Source organism: Glycine soja, chromosome 16, assembly GCF_004193775.1.
Source record: "Glycine soja cultivar W05 chromosome 16, ASM419377v2, whole genome shotgun sequence".
NCBI classification, from domain to species: domain Eukaryota; kingdom Viridiplantae; phylum Streptophyta; class Magnoliopsida; order Fabales; family Fabaceae; genus Glycine; species Glycine soja.
Genome location: NC_041017.1, coordinates 36338593 through 36359924, shown reverse-complemented (window position 1 = coordinate 36359924; position 21332 = coordinate 36338593). Strand labels below are relative to the sequence as shown.

The following is a 21332-nucleotide window of genomic DNA, read 5'->3' as shown; positions in this document are numbered from 1 at the left end:
ACAAATCAAGACATTTTCCATTTCTTGAAAAATGTCAATATGGTTCGTACTTAGTAGGCCTAAAGGAACTACGCCGCAGACCCAAAGATTCACCCTTCATCTATTTTCTCTCTCGAGTCACCTAAAATTTTGTTTGCGCATGTTGGTCTTCGAAGTAAATTCATCGAATAAAAAAGTTATTGACTTAATTACTTATAACTTGGAACCATTCAATTGTAAAAATGAAACATTGGAGGGAGATCAAATCAATATAACATATTTCATTTTCATTTTAATGCCTATTTAATTTTTGTTTTACAGCGTTAACTTTTTAGTGCTGAAATACCATTCAGCCTTTGGCATTGTAGTGTTCTGCATAGTGTTCCAACTGTGATGTCCTAGTAAACTCGAGTGTTTTTCTCTGTCAGCAACTCCCTTCTAGGTCCATAGGGTCTTGAATTGTTGGATGAAAGATGCTACCTGATAAAGCATGCTACTATAACTCGTTGAGCCTGCCATGAAGGGTTAGAAACTAATTCATGATTAGCTATGAGACAGGTTGAGACATTAAGTCAATGAAGAGAATGCCGTTGGCCTTCTTTAATTGCTACAATGTGTAGTTTCTATAGCAGTCGATGTTTCAAATATTGGCTGCTGTGGCGATGTAGTTTTGTTGCGTTTGTTGATATCGCAACAAATGCAACCGATGAGGTTCCAACTGCGGTGGCAGACAATTAAAAAACCTTGATGTTGCAGCCCGAATCAAGGTCAAGGTCACAGACCCTTTTTTTTAAAACCTTGATAGCAATCAAATTACAAACACACTTTGCAATGGGAGTATGAAGTCCACTAAAATAGCTATCATATTTTAATATGATAATTTCTTCCATATGTAACTAAAATAAACGAATGCAGACAGTATTATCTTCTGGCAATAAATTATCACAAAAATTAAGAAAACCAGCAAGCAGATCTGAAGGTTGGAGCCGAAAGTTTGAGCTGGATTGGATTTCTCATTGAGAAGATACTTTGTATGTCAAAGTGTGCACAAATTTACATTCAAAATTATGTCTGTAACCGGTTGATGTTGCTCATAAGAAGCATGATCATTGCAATTTAAGACAACTTAATAACTGATTGTGAAAGCCAATGAATAATCAGACTTACACTTCCATATTTAACGCGATATCATAAAATGGTCAAGAGCTGAATTCCCATCAAGTCCCTTATTATCATAGTAAGCAATGAAATCTTTCAGTGATGTTTCCCTGTAAACCGGGGGTTTTTCTTCTGACAATAGTTCCTTGATGGGCCCATATATTCTTGTTGTTGGGTAGAGATGAAGAGTGAAAAAACATGCCACTGATACTCTAGGCCCTATGCGGTTTGCAAGCACACGGTGCTCCACACTTTTGAATTTGTCATTGGATATTAGCTGCAATTTTGCAACATAAAATCCACTTTCAGCCAATCATTTCTTCATTTGAATAACTGAATTCACAAGCTTGCAAGCTTAAAAAGACAGAGAGTTGTGTGTGATAAGCCAAAAAGGAAAGGAAGGGTAATCTTTAGCCCTACAAATTATATAGACAGACGCTGTTGTTCATCAACATCTACCCCATGGAGCCTCATTATCCGATCATTGCAGTTGATGCCTAATCCTTATATTCATAGGAAAAAAGTGAAATGATGGTGCGAGTAATGCTCAATTTTTCTTTTACCATGTTGAGGATCTGAAGGATAAGGCATGGATATGCTTTAATGCTGTATGCTAAGGATATGGCTAATGCTGTATGCTGAAGATGAACAATAGAACTTGGACTCAAAAAATGAACTGATGTTGTTGTGATTGTTAAAAGAACTTCTAAATAACTCATCTGATGTAATTCAATGAATTCACATCTATACTATATGGCAAACATTGAGATTTAGAATGTTCAAAGCATCAAACTGTACAATGTTTTAAAAAACAGTCCAGGACCATGATTTTAGCTACAATATCAAGGTTTTTGGGGGTAAACGCAACCACAATGGTGGCTGCATTCGTCTGTAGTTGCCCACAATATTAAGGATAATGATGAAACTGCAACTACAACTGCAATTTAAAACCTTGTGTACAATGTTATCTAATAAATGGAAAGAAACCAAAGTACGTTTTCATTACTATATATCTTTCTTGTGCCTCCTCCAAAGTAAACCTTGTGAATTAGGTCATACAACTTAGCATGTAGAAAGATCAGTAGTTCTTACACCAGACTCATTTTATGTTTCATTCGCTGACTAGTAAAAGAGAAAAAATAGAATGAAGTTACCTGTAGCAGATCTCCAATGTTTACTACTAGAGCTCCAGGAACAGGGGGAACATCAACCCATCCATAAGGGCCCAAAACTTGGAGCCCTCCAATGTGATCTTGAAGCAGAATTGTGAGGAAATCAGGATCAGAGTGCCTGGTAGTGCCCATAGTGAGTTCAGGCTCAGGACATGATGGATAATAGTGAAACAAAATTGAGTGGCCCTTTGCACAATCCATGCCTTCAAGATGGTCAGGGTCGAGTCCAAGTGCTTCTGATAATAACCCAAATAAAACTCTCCCCAACAACTGAACTTGCCTAGAGTATTCCATTGCTACATCCCTACAAACCAAGATCAAATCACCCAATAAAAATGTCTTTTTAGGTACAAAAATATTGCCTTTTCATTTTTCTATTATTACATAAACCCATATTCAAGGATTCTTTTTTTCTATCCTATCCTATGTACTAGTGCTTAAATTAAAAGGCTAAAATAAAAAAGTTTTTCAATTCCAATTGATATTCACTCACAACCAATTCTGATACCAATAAGAGCCCAAACACTTGGGAATACACCCTTAAAAACTAGCTGTTTAGGAGAGATTCAAGCACTTAAATACTCAACGAGCATCTTAAACTACTCCATGTGAGACTTAAGCACTCCATATCCAAGTCCCTAACCTTAAAAGTCATATCAACCATAAATTTTGATTGGTTAATAGTGTAATTTTTTTTACACTAACCGTATATAGAAATTAAACTAATGAGATCAGACTTAGATGCACTTCCTTAAGTGTATTTTTGTTTACCCATCATCAGAATTAGATTTTCACCTCATAACATAATGATATTTAATGCAAACTTTTATCAAGTGAATGATCGAGTCAAAACTCCAATTGAATTGCATCCAAGTTTGTTTTGTTGGAGTAAATAATCTCAATAACATGCAGATGGAACTTGAGTTCATCCACATAGATACAAAATTTTGAATCTTGCAAGTCCAAAGTTACCTACAGATCGGAGGCAGTTCTTGAGGATCAAGAGGGTCAGGACCCATCACACAGAAAAGAGTGTCCCTCCAATTAGCATACTTTGACTGATACAAATCAAAGTTGCTCCCATACTTCACCTTCTTCATCTGCTCCCTGCTATAATACTCAGCCTTCAACTCTTGTGGCAGCTCGTGGAACTCATGGACCGCCGCCATCGTCTCCTCCAGCACCTTCAGCGGAATTCCGTGATTCACCACCTGGAAGAACCCCATTGTCTCCGCCGCCCGCCGGACTCCAGCCACCACGCCGGAGCGCTCGCCGGTAAGGCCGTCGAGGTCAATTACGGGGATCGTGAACTGGGCACCGGCAGGGTTGTCGGATACTGGGTCGGCGGCGGCGAGGTCCTCCGGCGGCCGGACGAAAATTTTTGGGAGTTTGGTGATGCCGGAGTCGACCAGGCCTTTAACTCCAGCTTTGGATTCGTCGAAGGCCTTTAGTTCTTGCAAACGGTTATAGGGTGTGGAGTTTCCGGCGACGGCGACATCCATTTTTGGTTCGGTGTGCTACGCTACAACCCAACTTTCTCGTGGAAGTTAATGTCGCTGTGTGTGCGCTTTTGTTGCGCTACGTACATATGCCTGGGTAAGATTTAATTTTCAACCACGCTGAGTTATTTAGAATAATTTCACGGGCTTAACCTCTAATATAATTCTTTCTGTGTTTACAGTCTACAAGATATATAATTTTTATTATATATTTTTAAAATTTTAACTTTGTCACCTACTATTAATTTAATTTAAGTATGTTGATTCATGGTGTCACCTCATTATTTAAATTTTGTCCATATATATATATATATACATGCAATTATGGCATTAATATTCAGGTAAAACTACATTTTATTATTTAAATTCAGTTAATATCAAAATTTGAAAGCATAAAAACATATTAGAAAAACCCGGAAATTAATATGCTGAGAATAACATATTAGTGTGGAAAGTAGTAGGTCAGGAACAACGCCGCCGATCCTGAGATTCATCCTTCATCTATACTCTCTTTCCTTTTCCATTAGCAATGCCATCTTTCTCATTCTTAAGAACATTCAGGCTCTCTCTTTTTCCGCCTTATCCCCCAATTGCAATTCCAACTGCAACCCTCCATTATCAATCCCATTCTCAACCTCACTATCACCATGATGCTGTTGCCTCATTCAATCTCATGCTTCTTATGCGCCCTCCCCCACCCACCTTCCTTTTTAACAACATTCTGAGTTCCCTTGTCAAGAACAAGCGTTATCCCACTGTCATCTCCCTTTTTAAACAATTCGAGCCAAATGGGATTACACCTGACCTTTGTACTCTGAGTATCCTCATCAATTGTTTCTGCCATCAGGCTCACATCACTCTTGCTTTTTCTGTATTCGCCAACATCCTCAAGAGGGGTTTTCATCCGGATGCAATTACCCTCAACACACTCATCAAAGGCCTCTGTTTTCGTGGGGAGATTAAAAAAACACTTTACTTTCACGATCAGGTGGTGGCTCAAGGGTTCCAGTTGGACCAAGTCAGTTATGGGACGTTGATCAATGGTTTGTGCAAAGCAGGAGAGACAAAGGCTGTCGCAAGATTACTGAGGAAGCTGGAAGGACACTCGGTTAAACCTGATGTGGTGATGTACAATACAATAATTAATAGCTTATGCAAAAATAAACTCCTGGGAGATGCCTGTGATGTGTACTCTGAAATGATTGTTAAGGGAATTTCCCCGGATGTTGTCACCTACACTACTCTGATCCATGGCTTTTGCATCATGGGTCATTTGAAAGAAGCATTTTCTTTGTTAAATGAAATGAAATTGAAAAACATCAACCCCAATCTTTGTACCTTTAACATATTGATTGATGCATTAGGCAAGGAAGGTAAGATGAAAGAAGCATTTTCCTTGTTGAATGAAATGAAATTGAAAAACATCAACCCGGATGTTTATACCTTTAGCGTATTGATTGATGCATTAGGCAAGGAAGGTAAGGTGAAAGAAGCATTTTCCTTGTTGAATGAAATGAAATTGAAAAACATCAACCCGGATGTTTGTACCTTTAACATATTGATTGATGCATTAGGCAAGAAAGGAAGGGTGAAAGAAGCTAAAATTGTGTTAGCTGTGATGATGAAAGCATGTGTTGAGCCTGATGTTGTTACTTATAATTCTCTAATAGATGGATACTTCTTGGTTAATGAAGTAAAACACGCAAAATATGTATTCTATTCTATGGCTCAAAGGGGAGTGACTCCTAATGTTCAGTGTTATACTATCATGATTAATGGGTTATGTAAGAAAAAAATGGTGGATGAAGCTATGAGTCTCTTTGAAGAAATGAAGCACAAAAATATGATTCCTGATATTGTGACTTATAATTCTCTTATTGATGGTCTGTGCAAAAATCATCATCTGGAGAGGGCAATTGCATTATTAAAGGAAATGAAAGAGCATGGAATTCAGCCAGATGTATACTCATACACAATACTTCTTGATGGGCTGTGCAAGGGTGGAAGACTTGAGATTGCAAAGGAGTTTTTCCAGCATCTTTTGGTTAAAGGCTGTCATCTGAATGTTTGGCCATATAATGTTATGATCAATGGGCTTTGTAAAGCAGGCCTGTTTGGTGAAGCGATGGATTTGAAGTCAAAAATGGAAGGCAAAGGTTGCATGCCCAATGCTATAACTTTTAGAACAATTATTTGTGCCCTATCTGAAAAAGATGAAAATGATAAGGCAGAGAAAATTCTCCGAGAAATGATTGCTAGAGGCTTATTGAAAGAGTAAAACTAGGTGCGATTGTTTTCAATTACTATTGAATAACTGGTTCATTCATGGCAACAAATATTCAATCGTTTATTTTCTTGATTTATATAAATTTTTTATACCCATTCTGTTCAAATGACTCAATTTCACTAGTCTACTTATGGTATTTATATTTGTGTTTTTTCTTCCTATTTTTATTTATATGAAATGATGCTAGAATTTGTTTAGGTTTATTTATTTAAATTTGAGGTTCAAAGTATGCTTCATATCAATTGGGAGGAGGCCAGGAGAGTGAGTTATATCATTTGACTATTGGAGAGTATATAAGCTTTTTATATAATCTTAAAACTTAAAATATATGATTTGCATTTCTCTCGAGTCACCGAAATCTTTGTTTGCGCAAGTTGGTCTTCGAAGTAAATTCATCGAATAAAAAGTTATTGATTTAATTACTTATAAGTTGGAACCATTCAATTGTAAAAATGAAACAATGGAGGGAGATCAAATCAATATAACATATTTCATTTTCATTTTAATGCCTATTTTTTGTTTTACAGCATTAACTTTCTAGTGCTGAAATACCATTCAGCCTTTGGCATTGTAGTGGTCTGCATAGTGTTCCAACTGTGGCATCCTATAGTAAACTCGAGTGTTTTTCTCTGTCAGCAACTCCCTTCTAGATCCACAGAGTCTTGAATTGTTGGATGAAAGATGCTACCTGATAAAGCATGCTACTATCACAAAAATTAAGAAAACCAGCAAGCAGATCTGAAGGTTGGAGCTGAAAGTTTGAGCTGGATTCGATTTCTCATTTAAAAGATACTTTGTATGTCAAAGTGTAGCATAAATTTACATTCAAAATTATGTCTGTAACCGGTTGATGTTGCTCATAAGAGGCATGATCATTGCAATTTAAGACAACTTAATAACTGATTGTGAAAGCCAATGAATAATCAGACTTACACTTCCACATTTAACGCGATATCATAAAATGGTCAAGAGCTGAATTCCCATCAAGTCCCTTATTATAATAGTAAGCAATGAAATCTTTCAGTGATGTTTCCCTGTAAACCGGGGGTTTTCTTCTGACAATAGTTCCTTGATGGGCCCATATATTCTTGTTGATGGGTAGAAATGAATGGTGAAAAAACATGCCACTGATACTCTAGGCCCTATGCGGTTTGCAAGCACACGGTGCTCCACACTTTTGAATTTGTCATTGGATATTAGCTGCAATTTTGCAACATAAAATCCACTTTCAGCCAATCATTTCAATAACTGAATTCACAAGTTTGCAAGCATACAAAGGCAGAGTTGTGTGTGATAAGCCAAAAAGGAAAGGAAGGGTAATCTTTAGTCCTACAAATTATAGACAGATGTTTTGTTCATCAACATCTACCCCATGGAGCCTTATTATCCGATCATTGCAGTCGATGCCTAATCCTTATATTCATAGGAAAAAAGTGAAATGATGAAGTGAGTAATGCTCAATTTTTCTTTTACCATGTTGAGGATCTGAAGGATAAGGCATGGATATGCTTTAATGCTGTATGCTAAGGATATGGCTAATGCTGTATGCTGAAGATGAACAACAGAACTTGGACTCAAAAAATGAACTAATGTTGTTGTGATTGTAAAAGAACTTCTAAATCACTCATCTGATGTAATTCAATGAATTTTCACATCTATACTATATGGCAAACAATGAGATTTAGAATGTTCAAAGCATCAAACTGTACAATCAAGGTTTTAAAAGACAGTCCATGACCACAATTTTAGCCACAATATCAAGGTTTTTGGGGGTAAACGCAACTGCAACGCAACCACAATGGTGGTTGCATTCGTCTGTAATTGCCCGCAATATTAAGGATAATGATGAAACCGCAACTACAACTGCAATTTAAAACCTCGTGTACAATGTTATCTAATAACTGGAAAGAAACCAAAGTACATTTTCATTGCCATATATCTTTCTTGTGCCTCCTCCAAAGTAAACCTTGTGAATTAGGTCATACAACTTAGCATGTAGAAAGATCAGTAGTTCTTACACCAGACTCATTTTATGTTTCATTCCTTGACTAGTAAAAGAGAAAAAATAGAATGAAGTTACCTGTAGCAGATCTCCAATGTTTACTACTAGAGCTCCTGGAACAGGGGGAACATCAACCCATCCATTATGGCTCAAAACTTGGAGCCCTCCAATGTGATCTTGAAGCAGAATTGTGAGGAAATCAGGATCAGAGTGCCTGGTAGTGCCCATAGTGAGTTCAGGCTCAGGACATGATGGATAATAGTGAAACAAAATTGAGTGGCCCTTTGCACAATCCATGCCTTCAAGATGGTCAGGGTCGAGTCCAAGTGCTTCTGATAGTAACCCAAATAAAACTCTCCCCAACAACTTAACTTGCCTAGAGTATTCCATTGCTACATCCCTACAAACCAAGATCAAATCACCCAATAAAAATGTCTTTTTAGGTACAAAAATATTGCCTTTTCATTTTTCAATTATTACATAAATCCATATTCAAGGATTCTTTTTTTCTATCCTATCCTATGTACTAGTGCTTAAATTAAAAGGCTAAAATAAAAAAGTTTTTCAATTCCAATTGATATTCACTCACAACCAATTCTGATACCAATAAGAGCCCAAACACTTGGGAACACACCCTTAAAAACTAACTGTTTAGGAGAGATTCAAGCACTTAAATACTCAACGAGCATCTTAAACTACTCCATGTGAGACTTAAGCACTCCATATCCAAGTCCCTAACCTCAAAAGTCATATCAACCATAAATTTTGATTGGTTAATAGTGTAAATTTTTTTACAACTAACCGTATATAGAAATTAAACTAATGAGATCAGACTTAGATGCACTTCCTTAAGTGTATTTTTGTTTACCTATCATCAGAATTAGATTTTCACCTCATAACATAATGATATTTAATGCAAAGTTTTATCAAGTGAATGGTCGAGTTAAAACTCCAATTGAATTGCATCCAAGTTTGTTTTGTTGGAGTAAATAATCTCAATAACATGCAGATGGAACTTGAGTTCATCCACATAGATACAAAATTTTGAATCTTGCAAGTCCAAAGTTACATACAGATTGGAGGCAGTTCTTGAGGATCAAGAGGGTCAGGACCCATCACACAGAAAAGAGTGTCCCTCCAATTAGCATACTTTGACTGATACAAATCAAAGTTGCTCCCATACTTCACCTTCTTCATCTGCTCCCTGCTATAGTACTCAGCCTTCAACTCTTGTGGCAGCTCGTGGAACTCATGCACCGCCGCCATCGTCTCCTCCAGCACCTTCACCGGAATTCCGTGATTCACCACCTGGAAGAACCCCACCGTCTCCGCCGCCCGCCGGACTCCAGCCACCACGCCGGAGCGCTCGCCGGTAAGGCCGTCGAGGTCAATTATGGGGATCGTGAACTGGGCACCGGCAGGGTTGCCGGATACTGGGTCGGCGGCGGCGAGGTCCTCTGGCGGCCGGACGAAAATTTTTGGGAGTTTGGTGATGCCGGAGTCGACCAGGCCTTTAACTCCAGCTTTGGATTCGTCGAAGGCCTTTAGTTCTTGCAAACGGTTATAGGGTGTGGAAGTTCCGGCGAGAGAGTTTCCGGAGACGGCGACATCCATTTTTGGTTCGGTGTGGTACGCTACAACCCAACTTTCTCGTGGAAGATAATGTCGGTGTGTGCGCGCTTTTGTTGCGCTACGTACTTATGCCTGGGTAAGATTTAATTTTCAACCACGCTGAGTTATTTAGAATAATTTCACAGACTTAACCTCTAATATAATTCTTTCCTACAAAATATATAGTTTTTATTATATATTTTTAAAATTTTACCTTTGTTACCTACAATTAACACGTCATTATTTAATAAATTATGTGATATTTTATTATTTAATCGATTAAGATTAACACCAATATTGATAAAAACAAAATTTCAAAATGTGAAATAATAAAATAAAAAATACTTTTTGGATAATTTACAATCTCTAATATATATTTTTTTATATATTTTCAATTTTTTTACTTTTGATATTTATTATTAATTTAAATTTATTAAATGATAATATAATATTTTATTAATTTATCACATAATTATTTAACAAATTAGGTGACATTTTGTTAACTTGTCATATTATTATTTAATGAGTCAAGATTAATTGTCATTATTAAAGAAATTTTTTATAAATGTGATATAATAAAAAATATTTTTTGAATAGAAAACTGAGAAAGAGATATATTACAGTATTAAAAGGATATTTAAATTATTTTTATAACCATATAATTCATGAGAGTCGATAGAAACAATAATTTATAATTATTTATTTTATAGGTTCTCATAATATTATATCACCTTTAGTATATTGAAGTTGATAGAAAGGGTGCATAACGTAAAGTCAAATTAATAACATAAAGTCAGATTCAACTCATCTAAACAAAGTGTATATAGTGTAAATTAACAAAAAAGGTGTATACACAGATAAATTGAATTATTATTTATCTATGTATGAAGAGGCTTGGTCTCTTTATTATTTCATTACATGGTGTCTTTTCTTGCCTTCACTGTTGAATATTACAGCAGGTTATGGATTGACAACTCTATTTACTTTAAAATTTCTCATTGTGCAATTCTTTTGTTAATTTTTGTTGTTACAAAGAAAACAATAACAACCATGAATGTCACAAGAAAATAAAGATAATGATTATTATAACTTTTGTATTTACTTAACTGTAGAAAATCCCCAATGTTTACAAGAGATCTATGCACTGGATGAACATCAACACTTTGATTCTCATGAAGAACTTGAAGACCACCCATCTGGTCTTGTAGAAGAATTGTCATGAAGTCGCTATCAATGTGCTCTGAAGTGCCAAGAGTTAATTCAGGTTCAGGGAAGGAGGGGTAGCAGTGACACAAGAAATTGTCCATGAGCACAGTCTAAGCCTCTAAGGTAAGAAGGATTAATGCCAAGTGCTTCTGAGAATATCTCAAAGATTGTATAGCCCAATGCCCTTACTTTCTTTGAGTATTCATCACAATGTCTGTACAAACACATGATTATTGTGTCACATGAAAAGGTCCAAATTTGATAAGGTCTACAAGTGAAATGCATGAGTGAATTCCTGTAGGATTTAGGCTGCTCTAAAGTGAATAAGTGTATAATGAGAAAAAGTAAGAGTACTTTGACTCTTGATTTGAATTAAAATATTTCATAATCTTAACTAATTTTAAATCAACAGTATAGATGCTTCTAATTTCTTATTTTATACTCTTGTTTACTTTAGATGAGACACATATGTCATGTAATAGATATAAGAACTTTTCCATACTTATTGTTATTAAGGGCGAATTTTATTTTTGTGCAGATTTTCTTTTATTTTTTGTTGTTAATTAATACTTCTAAAACTGTCATCATATTTTTCACTTGTATTATCTTTTGTAAATATCAATATTAAAAAACAAAAACAGAATATTTTCACATGCATACTTATCTCTCGACTGTTTTCGTGTATCATAATTTTCTTTTTAAAGTGAATCTTTATTATAGTCTTTTAGGTAAAAAGTAACAAACTTCAATTGTTTATAAACAATATTATTCCTTGATGCTACATTCCAAAGTAAATCATAGATCTTTAAACTGCATGCTGTTAGAGGAAAAATTAGTACTAGTAAGTAGTAACATTACCTGCATACAAGTGGTATTGCTTCTGGATTGGAAAGATCAGAACATAGAAAAAATGAAATTGTAGACCTCCAGTTAGCAGCCTTGCCTCTGAAAGGGTTAAAACATTGGAGAAGTATATTTGACTTTCTTATTGCTGTCTCAGGTAAAAGGTTTTCCTTACCTCAGCATCTAGTTCATGAAACCTATGGATTCCGCATATCATCTCATCCAAGACCTCAGCACCAATACCATGATTGATCACCTGAAAAAATCCCTACTTTTTGCACGCACTTCGAATGTTGTCAACTAGTTTTGCTTGTGACCAAGGAGATTAGCTTTTTGGGTAGGAAAATCTCGTGGATTATTTACAACATTGAGCTTCCTTATTTGCTCAATGTTGAATATAATGGAAACCCAATTTGCATATATCACAGAGTGGAATAGAATTTGTGTCTCTGAAAAATTCACTTACTTCACCTTTATCCCTGGATTCTTAAGACTCAACACCAAGTTCTTCAAATAAATACCTAGGATAGAAAACACGCTTCAAGATGGTAATAGGTGGGGGGGACTCTTTCCAAGTTAGCATATATCCTTCAAAGAAGAATAACCTAATGGCCACCTCAGCAACTTAACCTGTCACATTACCATTTCCACTAACGAAAACGGACTCAACAAAATCCATAGACTAACATATTATACTGATATTTCAGGGACTTAGTGTTGGGTTTTAAGAATCCAGGAAGTGATAAAAAAAAAAGTGAAACTTTTCAATGACCAAAACTAATATTTTCACCTTTCATGCTCTTGTTGTTGGGGTCTAAGAATCTGAAGACTCTAATTTAGTACTGTGAAATAAGTGGATTATTTCAAAGACCTTGTTGTACTCTATCACATAACAGCCGAGAAACTAGAGTTCTGCCCCTAGATAGATATATAGTAAAGGGTAAACCTTAAGAGACATTTCCTTACGTCTCTTGTGGTGTCAGTCTTTAATAGTTTCATCTCGGTAACCTATGACACCTTTAATGCAAACCTTTATTATGAGAATTTCTTATTCCATTTCTGATTGGAATGGAAAACAGTCCCATATTCACTAAAAGAATTGCATCTAAATGTTTTCCAATTATAAATGACGATAGCAAAACTACCATCAAGCATGATCAGGTGCAGGTTTTATCCCCAGAACTTTTATAAGAAACATTACCTACACACTGCTGGTATATCTTGTGGCTTTGGGGGATCTGGATTCACATCAAATGCAATTGTGTCCCTCCAAGTACCAGTCATGTCTCTGAACAGCTTCCCATTAGAAAAATACCTGACTTTCTTACCGCTATCTCTTGAGTAAAAAGGGCTTCCTTGCTTCAGCAATTAGCTCATGAAACCTTCGGATTCCACTGATCATCTCATCCAAAACCTCCACAGGAATGCCATGATTGTTCCCTTGGAAAAATCCCCACTTCTGAGATGCACTCCTAATCTGGTCAACCACTTCAACATGCTGAATTGAGTTGTTGTTTATGTTCCAAATAAATAAGTATGTACAAGATCCAATTTATTATATTATCAATGTTAGTAAAAAAAATATTATTTATTTTATTATCATATTTATTATTTTATTAAATTGTTGATTTGATAAGTACTTGATTAAAATTAGAGACTTGTTATCATAATAAAGATTATGATAATGAGAAATAAGAATTTTATAATTTTAATTTAAATTATTCTTGATCGTAAAATTATTATGAATAAAACATCAATAATTCATATAGATCAATATATATGTAATGATCTTTATTCGATAAAAATTAATAGATCTCATTTATTAAATTGTATATATAGATGATGTATATGTAGATGATATCATTGAAAGGACTTAATTAAAAACAAGTATTTTTTGTTGGTGGATTTAAAGTTTAAGCTTCAATGCTTTACCTTGGGTCAGTAATGTATCTACCTGAGGTTCTAGTGGAGATTAAGCATTAAAACCTAAACCATTAGAGATGTTCTACTTTTTAAACCTATAGGCCATATACCACAATCCTTATTATATCTAACTATATATCAATTTGTGTTTGGTACTCTACTATTTCCTTTAGTACAGTATTTGTCATTTTAGTTTAATATAATAATGACTTATGTAATCAATAGAACTATTTATGTGTGATTTTTTTTTCTCTTTATATATATTTCAGAAATTTAGTCCTTAAACATGCATAAAGTGATTTTAGGAAGTTGGGACAACAATTTTTTTGTTTTCATTGTGGTGGAGCAATCAAATCTAAGGTTTGATTTTTATTTTTATGTGCATGTGTAAAAAATGTTATTTATTTTATTATCATATTTATTATTTTATTAAGTTGTTAATTTAACAAGTGTTTCATTAAAATTAGAGTCTTGTTATCATAATAAAGATTATGATAATGAGAAATAAGAATTTTATAATTTTAATCTAAATTATTCTTGATTGTGAAATTATTGTGATCAAATAAAACATCAATAATCCAAATAGATTAATATATATGTAATGATCTTTATTAAATAAAGATTAATAGATCTAATTTATTAAATTGTATATATAAATGATGTATATGTGGATGACATCATTGAATTGGAATCTGAGAACAAGTTTTTTTTGTGATGGATTTAAAGTTTAAGCTTCAATGCTTTACCTTGGGCCAACCATGTATTTATGTGAGGTTCTAGTGGAGATTAGGCATTAAAACCTAATCCATTAGAGGTGTTCTACTTTTTAAACCTATAGGTCATATACAACAATCCTTAGTACATCTAACCGTATATTAATTTGTGTTTGGCACTCTACTATTTTCTTTAGTGCACTTGTCATTTTAGTTTAATATAATAATGACTCATGTAATCAATAGAATGATTTTAATGCAAAAATTCCTAATGTATAATTGGTGATAAGGACCCGCAAGGAACTAACATCCAACTTGGACCCAAACAAATCAATTAAAAAAATTGTTGTTTGGTGGGTTTAGGCAGGTAAATAGATTTGAATGGATTTCATTAGGGAAGTTTTACTTTGGATCTTTGTATTTATCGAAAACAGGGCCTTGTAACAAACAAAGAATAAAGTTAGGCCCAGGTCCATATCATGTCACGTACTTTAAATAAGTATTAACATCTAACCCTAAAACCTAATCCTCAAATTTTCTTTCTCGCTCTGAAACCCTAGCGCCGTTCTCATCTCTCTTGTCCCTTTCACCTCTTCTCTCGTCTCATCATGTTAAATCTCTTAACACGACTCACCTTTTTTTGAATCTGTAAACCAAATTTCTCACTCAATGAGATCAAGACGAACACCAACTTAGGCTTGATGATCGAAGAGGTTCTAAAGATGGATATTAAAGGTTTAACTTTTCTTCCTCAATCGTTAGTATCTGATAATCTAATTGTTTCTTATGAGATCAATTTTTTTTCCTTTATCTACTATTACAACTTTTTCCTTTGGCGTTCTCTCTCTCTCGATATATATATGATTATTTATTTGTGCAAACTTGCTTAAATCTTGTTATTATTATTAGATATATCTCCAGAAGAATCCATCATTGTTCAAATTGTCAATTAAGCAGCTTTTCACTTGTAAATTTTTATATTTTTGAGATGGCAATCAACAATTGAAAGCTTAACTATATGCATAAAATGATTTTAGAAAGATGAGGCATTGAAATTTTGTTTTCATTGTTGGTGGGATTAATTAGATCTGAGGTTTATTTTTTTTTCTCTTTATATATATTTAAGCAATTTAGTCCTTAAACATGCATAAAGATGAGACATTCAAATTTTGTATTCATTGTTGGTGGGATTAACCAGATCTGAGGTTTAAGGCCCAAACTAACCAAACCCAGCAGCCGTCCATTTCCCATCCCTAGTTGTTAGGCTTAAAAGGAATATTATGTCAGAGTTTGAAAGAAGGTGAAACATTAGGCAAAAAGTTAAATCTCACACAGCTTTTACGGATGGAAATTAAGACCAAAAAAAGCTTGTGAGTGCTTAATTAGAAACCTATTTGAGACATATGACCAATCTAGTTTCGAAACAACTAACACTTATCCATGTATTTTAATACTTTTTCCTTTGCTTTGCTAAAGGTGAACAACCTTATGAGAAGCAAAGCGTATTTTCTCCATGAAATAGTTAATTTCCCAACAATTATTAGGAAAATAATTGGAGTACATAGAACTACCACCATCAATGTCAACAGTGCACCCTCAAGAACCGAGTAGACCCACTTCTTATGATCAATCAACTACTTCACCATTAGTTCCATTTTCTTCACCTAACCCTCAAAGGCAATCAACGTCATACTTTCATTGCCGACACCTGCACTTCATAAGCCTGCAACTGCAATTGCTCCTTTGACTTGGCCAGTATCTACTCAAATAGCAACAACTCACTCAGTTGCAACTCCACCTCCATCAATACCTAGTTACCAACATCTCCATAACAAGGATAATCCGAATAGCACCATCGGAATGCCAAAGGACATGTTTTTGCAAAAAGATGCATTCTGCGTTTAGTTTAGTACTGTCTTTCCAATCAGCTGTCGTTAAAATGTTAACGATTATAAGAACCTTATTAGAGCACATGGTTCTCAGAAGCATGTTTTCTATGTGTTCTAATAAGGTTCTTATAATAGTTGACATCTTTAACTGCACCTTGGTTGGGAAGGCACTGAACCAGATACATAACACAACTTTTTGCAAAAAACTTGTCCTTTGGCATTCCAATGGTGTTGCTCGCATTATCCTTTGTTGTGGAGATGTAGGTAACTAGGTATTGATGGAAGTGGAGATGTAGGCTTTATAACTGAGGGAGCTATTAGCCTATTACTGCTTGAGTAGATAAGACGAAAGTCAAAGGAACAGTTGGTGTTGCAATTGCATGCTTGTCAAGTGTTGCTGCCGGCAATGTAGGTGAGACGTTAGTTCCTTGCAGGGGTAGGTGAAGACAATGAAACTGATGAAGTAACATGTTTATCATAAGAAGTGGATATAATCACAGTAAATTGAGGGTGCATTGTAGACGTTGGTGTTGGTAGTTTTATATACTTCAATTATTTTCCTGATAATTATTGGGTCATTAACTAATTCAAGGAGGAAAGTCGCAATGATTCTGCTAAGGTCTTTCAGCTGTAGCAAAACAATGAAAAAGAACAATAGGTATTAAAATATGTGGATGAGTGTTATAAGTTGCCTAAAAACTAGATTGGCCGGTTAGATATGTCTCAAATATGTTTCGAATTAAGCACACTCACAAGCTTATTTTGTCTCAATTTCTTTCTGTAAATTGTGTGACTAATTAACTTTTTGTTCCTTTTCCCTAACGTTTCGCATTCTTTCATATTCTGACACAATATTCTTTTTTTAGACATCAGAAATAAACCAAGCAGATGAAGCTGAACAAGACAGTGATCTTGATTCCCCGAGGAAAGGAAAATGTTTTGTGCTATAAAGAAATCTACTTGACAGGTGATAAAGCTGTAAATTTCATTCTTCTTTGACAGAAATTTCATCTCTCCATTGTTCAATTTCCAGTGTTTATGTTTCCTTAAGACTCTCTTATTTTTAATAATGCTCTTACTTTAGATTAAATGTATTATTGGTTCATTCATTTCTACTTTGACAGTGGGCTACTAAACCATGATAAGAAAAAAGTCTGAATGGTTCTACCTGATTAGAGTTCTCAAAAGTTTTAAGAAGTATGATCATATTTTGTTCAAATTATTAATATCAACTGCAACAAGACATGGTCGATATTGATACAAAGGTCTTTATTCGTATTTTATCTTAAACCATGATAAGAAAAAAGTCTGAATGGTTCTACCTGATTATATATATAATTTGTATATTTAAAATGATTATTTTCTTTGTGTGTTGAGTAAAATTCAAATATAAATAGTCAGGTAAAAATCAAATTCCTTAATCATTAGAGGCAGCGTGTTTAGATTCACATTAAATCATTAAAAATCATGTTAATTAACGTGATTTTGAGTAAATATCATGTTAATCATTGAGGGATTGATTTTAAATTTAAATTTGATTTTGGATTAAAGTAATTTTAAATATCTTTGGCATTAGACCATCTATTTATCCTATAACGGCGTGTACAGAAGGCTTTCATGAGTTTGTGTTCAAACTCCAAGAGAATATCAGCCATCACCAGCAGTATTTTTGCAATAGTGGCTATGCTTCTGTGGAGCACCATGAAAGAGTACTCAGAATGCTAAATTATGGGAGGTTAAATCTTTCTTCTGTGCCAGTCAAGTGGTACACCATGCCAAAGAAGTTCTACATAACTGGTTGAATTAATGCATTTGGACCATCACATCATGTGCAGGCCACCACCAACTGGTGTTCTAAAATGCAATCTCGATAACCAGCAATTGAGTTTTGAAGTTCTCATTTTTTTTATCAACAAATATTATTTTTTAATTTGTTAGTTTTTTTGTTAGCAGGAAAATTTGAACTTACAATCTATCCCTCTCTCTCTCTTTTTATCCTTTACCACCAAGTCAATTTTATATCTTCTTGAAGCAGACATGTGTGTGAGGGATGGTAATTAAAGGACACTTTGTCTCATCTGTGTTGATTAGTTGGAAACTGTTTTTTCCAAATTAAGGTACACGAAGGTGGGATTGTTAATAGCAATTAAATAGTTAAGAGACATGATGAATTTTGATAAGGTTATCAATGAAATGGATTACCAGCAAGTAGTTCACAATCTGTTAACTGATAAACCTGATGTTTCTCTATAGTTCTGCCTCATTGTAGGCACCTGTTAAGTCTTTAACAGAAAATTTGATTTTATTATTACTTCAAAATTTTCAAAAAGTTACTTTTAATTTTTTTTCTTTTTTAATTCTTTTCTATTGTACTAATGGTGTTATAATTTATGGTGATTTTTTATAGTTAATTTTTTTATTTAATTTCTTTAAAAATGATTTTTGACAATTTTAAACCATTTGAATGTGTAAAAAATAAACAAATAAATGTCTCAATTTCACATTTATGTTTTTATTTTTTTCTTTTAAAATCATCAGTTTTTTTTTAAATAAATTAACTAGTGAAAATTTAACGCAAATTATAAAATCATGAACATAATGAATAAAAAGGGACTAAGACTAACTTTTTAAAAATTTGTAGAACTAATTAAAACAAATTTTTTAATGACTAAAAAATAAATTATTTAAATTTAAAAGATTAAAAACATAAATTTTACTATTGATCCATTTACTTTTATAATAAAAAATTTAAATATAAATCAATTTAAATAAAATTCTTTAATTTAAAATACTTTTGCCTGAAATCAATTTTATATAAACTCAAACCTGAAGACATATAAGAGGAACTTGGACAGAATTATAACTTATAAGGCACATAAGGCTGAAAATATGAGTACACAAGAAAATGTCTTGATAATGTAGGTTGTGAAAACTTTGAATACTTACTTTTAAGTCCTGCTTATCTAGATAAAGAGTATATTATTATAGTAATATCTTATTAAGTGTGTCGATCAGTCTGTGCATGTTATTCTAGTTTATCCATCAATCTTTGATCTCAAATTCGTGTATATTATTCTAGTAATATTTTTTATGTTAATAGTAGTCTTATGAGAAAAAAATATTTTTAACTTTTCAATTAGATATAGTGTATTGGTTCCACGTTTAGAATCATGGAATGTAGAACTCAACCAACATAAATGTGATTTTGTTATTTTGAAGATGTTTGGAAATAAATTTTAAACTTGAGTCAACATGATAAACGTTAGTCTAACTTGAAGCAAGTAAGAGTTTAGTCTCCAAATTGATTTTTTTTTAGTCTCTTCAAAATGTTCTTGTTCATCTCTCCTGACTAATTTGTGGCAGTTTAAATGGTTTGAAACAATTTTTTATCATAGAAAAGACTAAAATAATATTTCGAAAACTTAAGGGTGTATTTGATTTGCATTTTCATTTTTTGAAAACTGTTTTCATTTTTAAAATATTATAATTCTGAAAACATGTTTTGTTTGACTTCTTGTTTTCTACTTTCAAGAAATAAAAACACTAAAACTGCGTTTTCAAAAGAAAATATATTTTTATATTTGTTTAAAATTACATTCCTTGTCATCGCATTTTTATTTTATCCAAAATGAGGTTTCTGATTTCAAATAAAAACACTGAAAATGAGACTTTATTGCTTTCAGTTTTTGGTTCGTTTGAGAAAATATTTTCACTGAAAATATTTTCAAAAATCCAATCAAACGCATTTTCATCATCATTTTCTATTTTCAGTGAAAATGAAAACAAAAAACAGTGAAACCAAACACCCCTAAGATATTAAAAAGTTAAATGTTAATTAATACTTTGTGAGATATTGGTTAAAGAAAACGGAAAGGCATAAGGTTTTTATTGGAATGCACAAATAATTTCTTTTAGACTCCCTTATGATTTTCATAATAAAAAATAAAATTCTTATGAGTTCCTTAATCAATGTCTTTGGGAACAATGATTAGCAAAATCATATTAACAAATACAGAGGAAAAATCTTGAGATATTAAAAAGTTAAATATTTAAGAAGAAGAAAAATCTTAACAAATTTAACACTCATTTATCTTATCGTTACACCTAATTTTTTTAAATACCTATCCAATACTCATTAACTTTCTTTATCGTTCTTTTCTTTTTATGACATCATATTACCTATAATTAATACTCATCTTTCATTTTCTTTTATCATGCTATCACTAGATGTAAACTAGCATGTTGAGTGTCCAAGTATTCCTTTCCTTATTATTACTCATCAATTTTTTTTTTCAAGTAAAAAAAAAAAGGGAGTCCAACAACTTATAGTCATTTCTATACAAGCGAGCCCACAAAGGCATCAAGGTCAAACTTTGTGGTTGAAAGCATGTTGCGTGTTCTAGTGAAGGTTAGACACCAAACAAAACCCAATCCATTGGCGGTGTTCTACTTTGAAAAATTATAGGCCATGGATGATAGACCACAATCTATTAAATTAATGTTATATATATATGTCAATTTGTGTTTGGCACTCTTCTTTTGTTTCCTTTGTGTACCTTATAAAGGCCATTCTATTGCTTCTTAAGTGATAATCTGATTTGGTATTTTTTCTCCAATAGTTTAATCGATTTCTTAATTGATATAAGCTGGTCGCGAACGATGCATGGAGGCGAATGATGCAGTCTTTGTTCTTCTTACACTTTTCTCACTGTTTAGTTATTTTATTTGTCTCATATTCTTTAATGACACTAACTTTCTTACCCCTATAGCTATCAGTATGGTCAACATATGTAACTACGTGCTTTTTCTTTTGTGACAAGTCACGTAGATCATTACGAACCCATGTGTTGTACAAAGTCTTCTTTTCTAATGGAGGAAAAAGCAGAAGTAGATAGAGAGATGAGCCACGACATCATAATGTCAAATTTTGAAGAAAACCATAGAATTCATTCCATTTAATGATTCCACTGAGCATACTATAATTTTTTTATATATTTTTTTGGTACTATTTTAATTAATGTTAATGATTCTAGAAATAGAATCGTGGTTG

At 33.4% G+C, this 21332-nt stretch overlaps 2 protein-coding genes, 1 long non-coding RNA gene and 1 pseudogene across 4 annotated transcripts; 2 read left to right on the top strand and 2 right to left on the bottom strand.

Moving 5' to 3' along the window:
- Nucleotides 1–263: 263 nt before the first annotated feature.
- LOC114391249 (1-aminocyclopropane-1-carboxylate oxidase homolog 1-like) lies at nucleotides 264–3943 on the bottom strand. 2 transcript variants are annotated; one of them, XM_028352304.1, is made up of 3 exons: nucleotides 3282–3943; nucleotides 2292–2613; nucleotides 264–491 (listed from the first exon to the last, which is right to left on the bottom strand). In XM_028352304.1, the coding sequence occupies exons 1-3, from the start codon at nucleotides 3809–3811 to the stop codon at nucleotides 456–458; spliced, it is 888 nt and encodes a 295-aa protein (XP_028208105.1). In that variant the 5' UTR covers nucleotides 3812–3943; the 3' UTR covers nucleotides 264–455. The 2 variants fall into 2 exon arrangements, with proteins under 2 accessions (XP_028208105.1, XP_028208104.1); XM_028352303.1 differs by lacking the exon at nucleotides 264–491 and adding an exon at nucleotides 931–1414 and having other exon boundaries at nucleotides 3282–3941.
- Nucleotides 3944–4167: 224 nt separating this feature from the next.
- On the top strand, nucleotides 4168–6190 carry LOC114390173 (pentatricopeptide repeat-containing protein At1g62910-like). Its single transcript, XM_028350873.1, has one exon. The coding sequence runs from the start codon at nucleotides 4338–4340 to the stop codon at nucleotides 6084–6086; it is 1749 nt and encodes a 582-aa protein (XP_028206674.1). The 5' UTR covers nucleotides 4168–4337; the 3' UTR covers nucleotides 6087–6190.
- Nucleotides 6191–6568: 378 nt separating this feature from the next.
- LOC114389026 lies at nucleotides 6569–9805 on the bottom strand (annotated as a pseudogene).
- Nucleotides 9806–15959: 6154 nt separating this feature from the next.
- Nucleotides 15960–18476, top strand: LOC114390219. The gene is made up of 3 exons (XR_003661845.1): nucleotides 15960–16694; nucleotides 17149–17249; nucleotides 17891–18476. It is a non-coding gene; the product is annotated as an uncharacterized LOC114390219 (long non-coding RNA).
- The last annotated feature ends 2856 nt before the right edge of the window (nucleotides 18477–21332 follow it).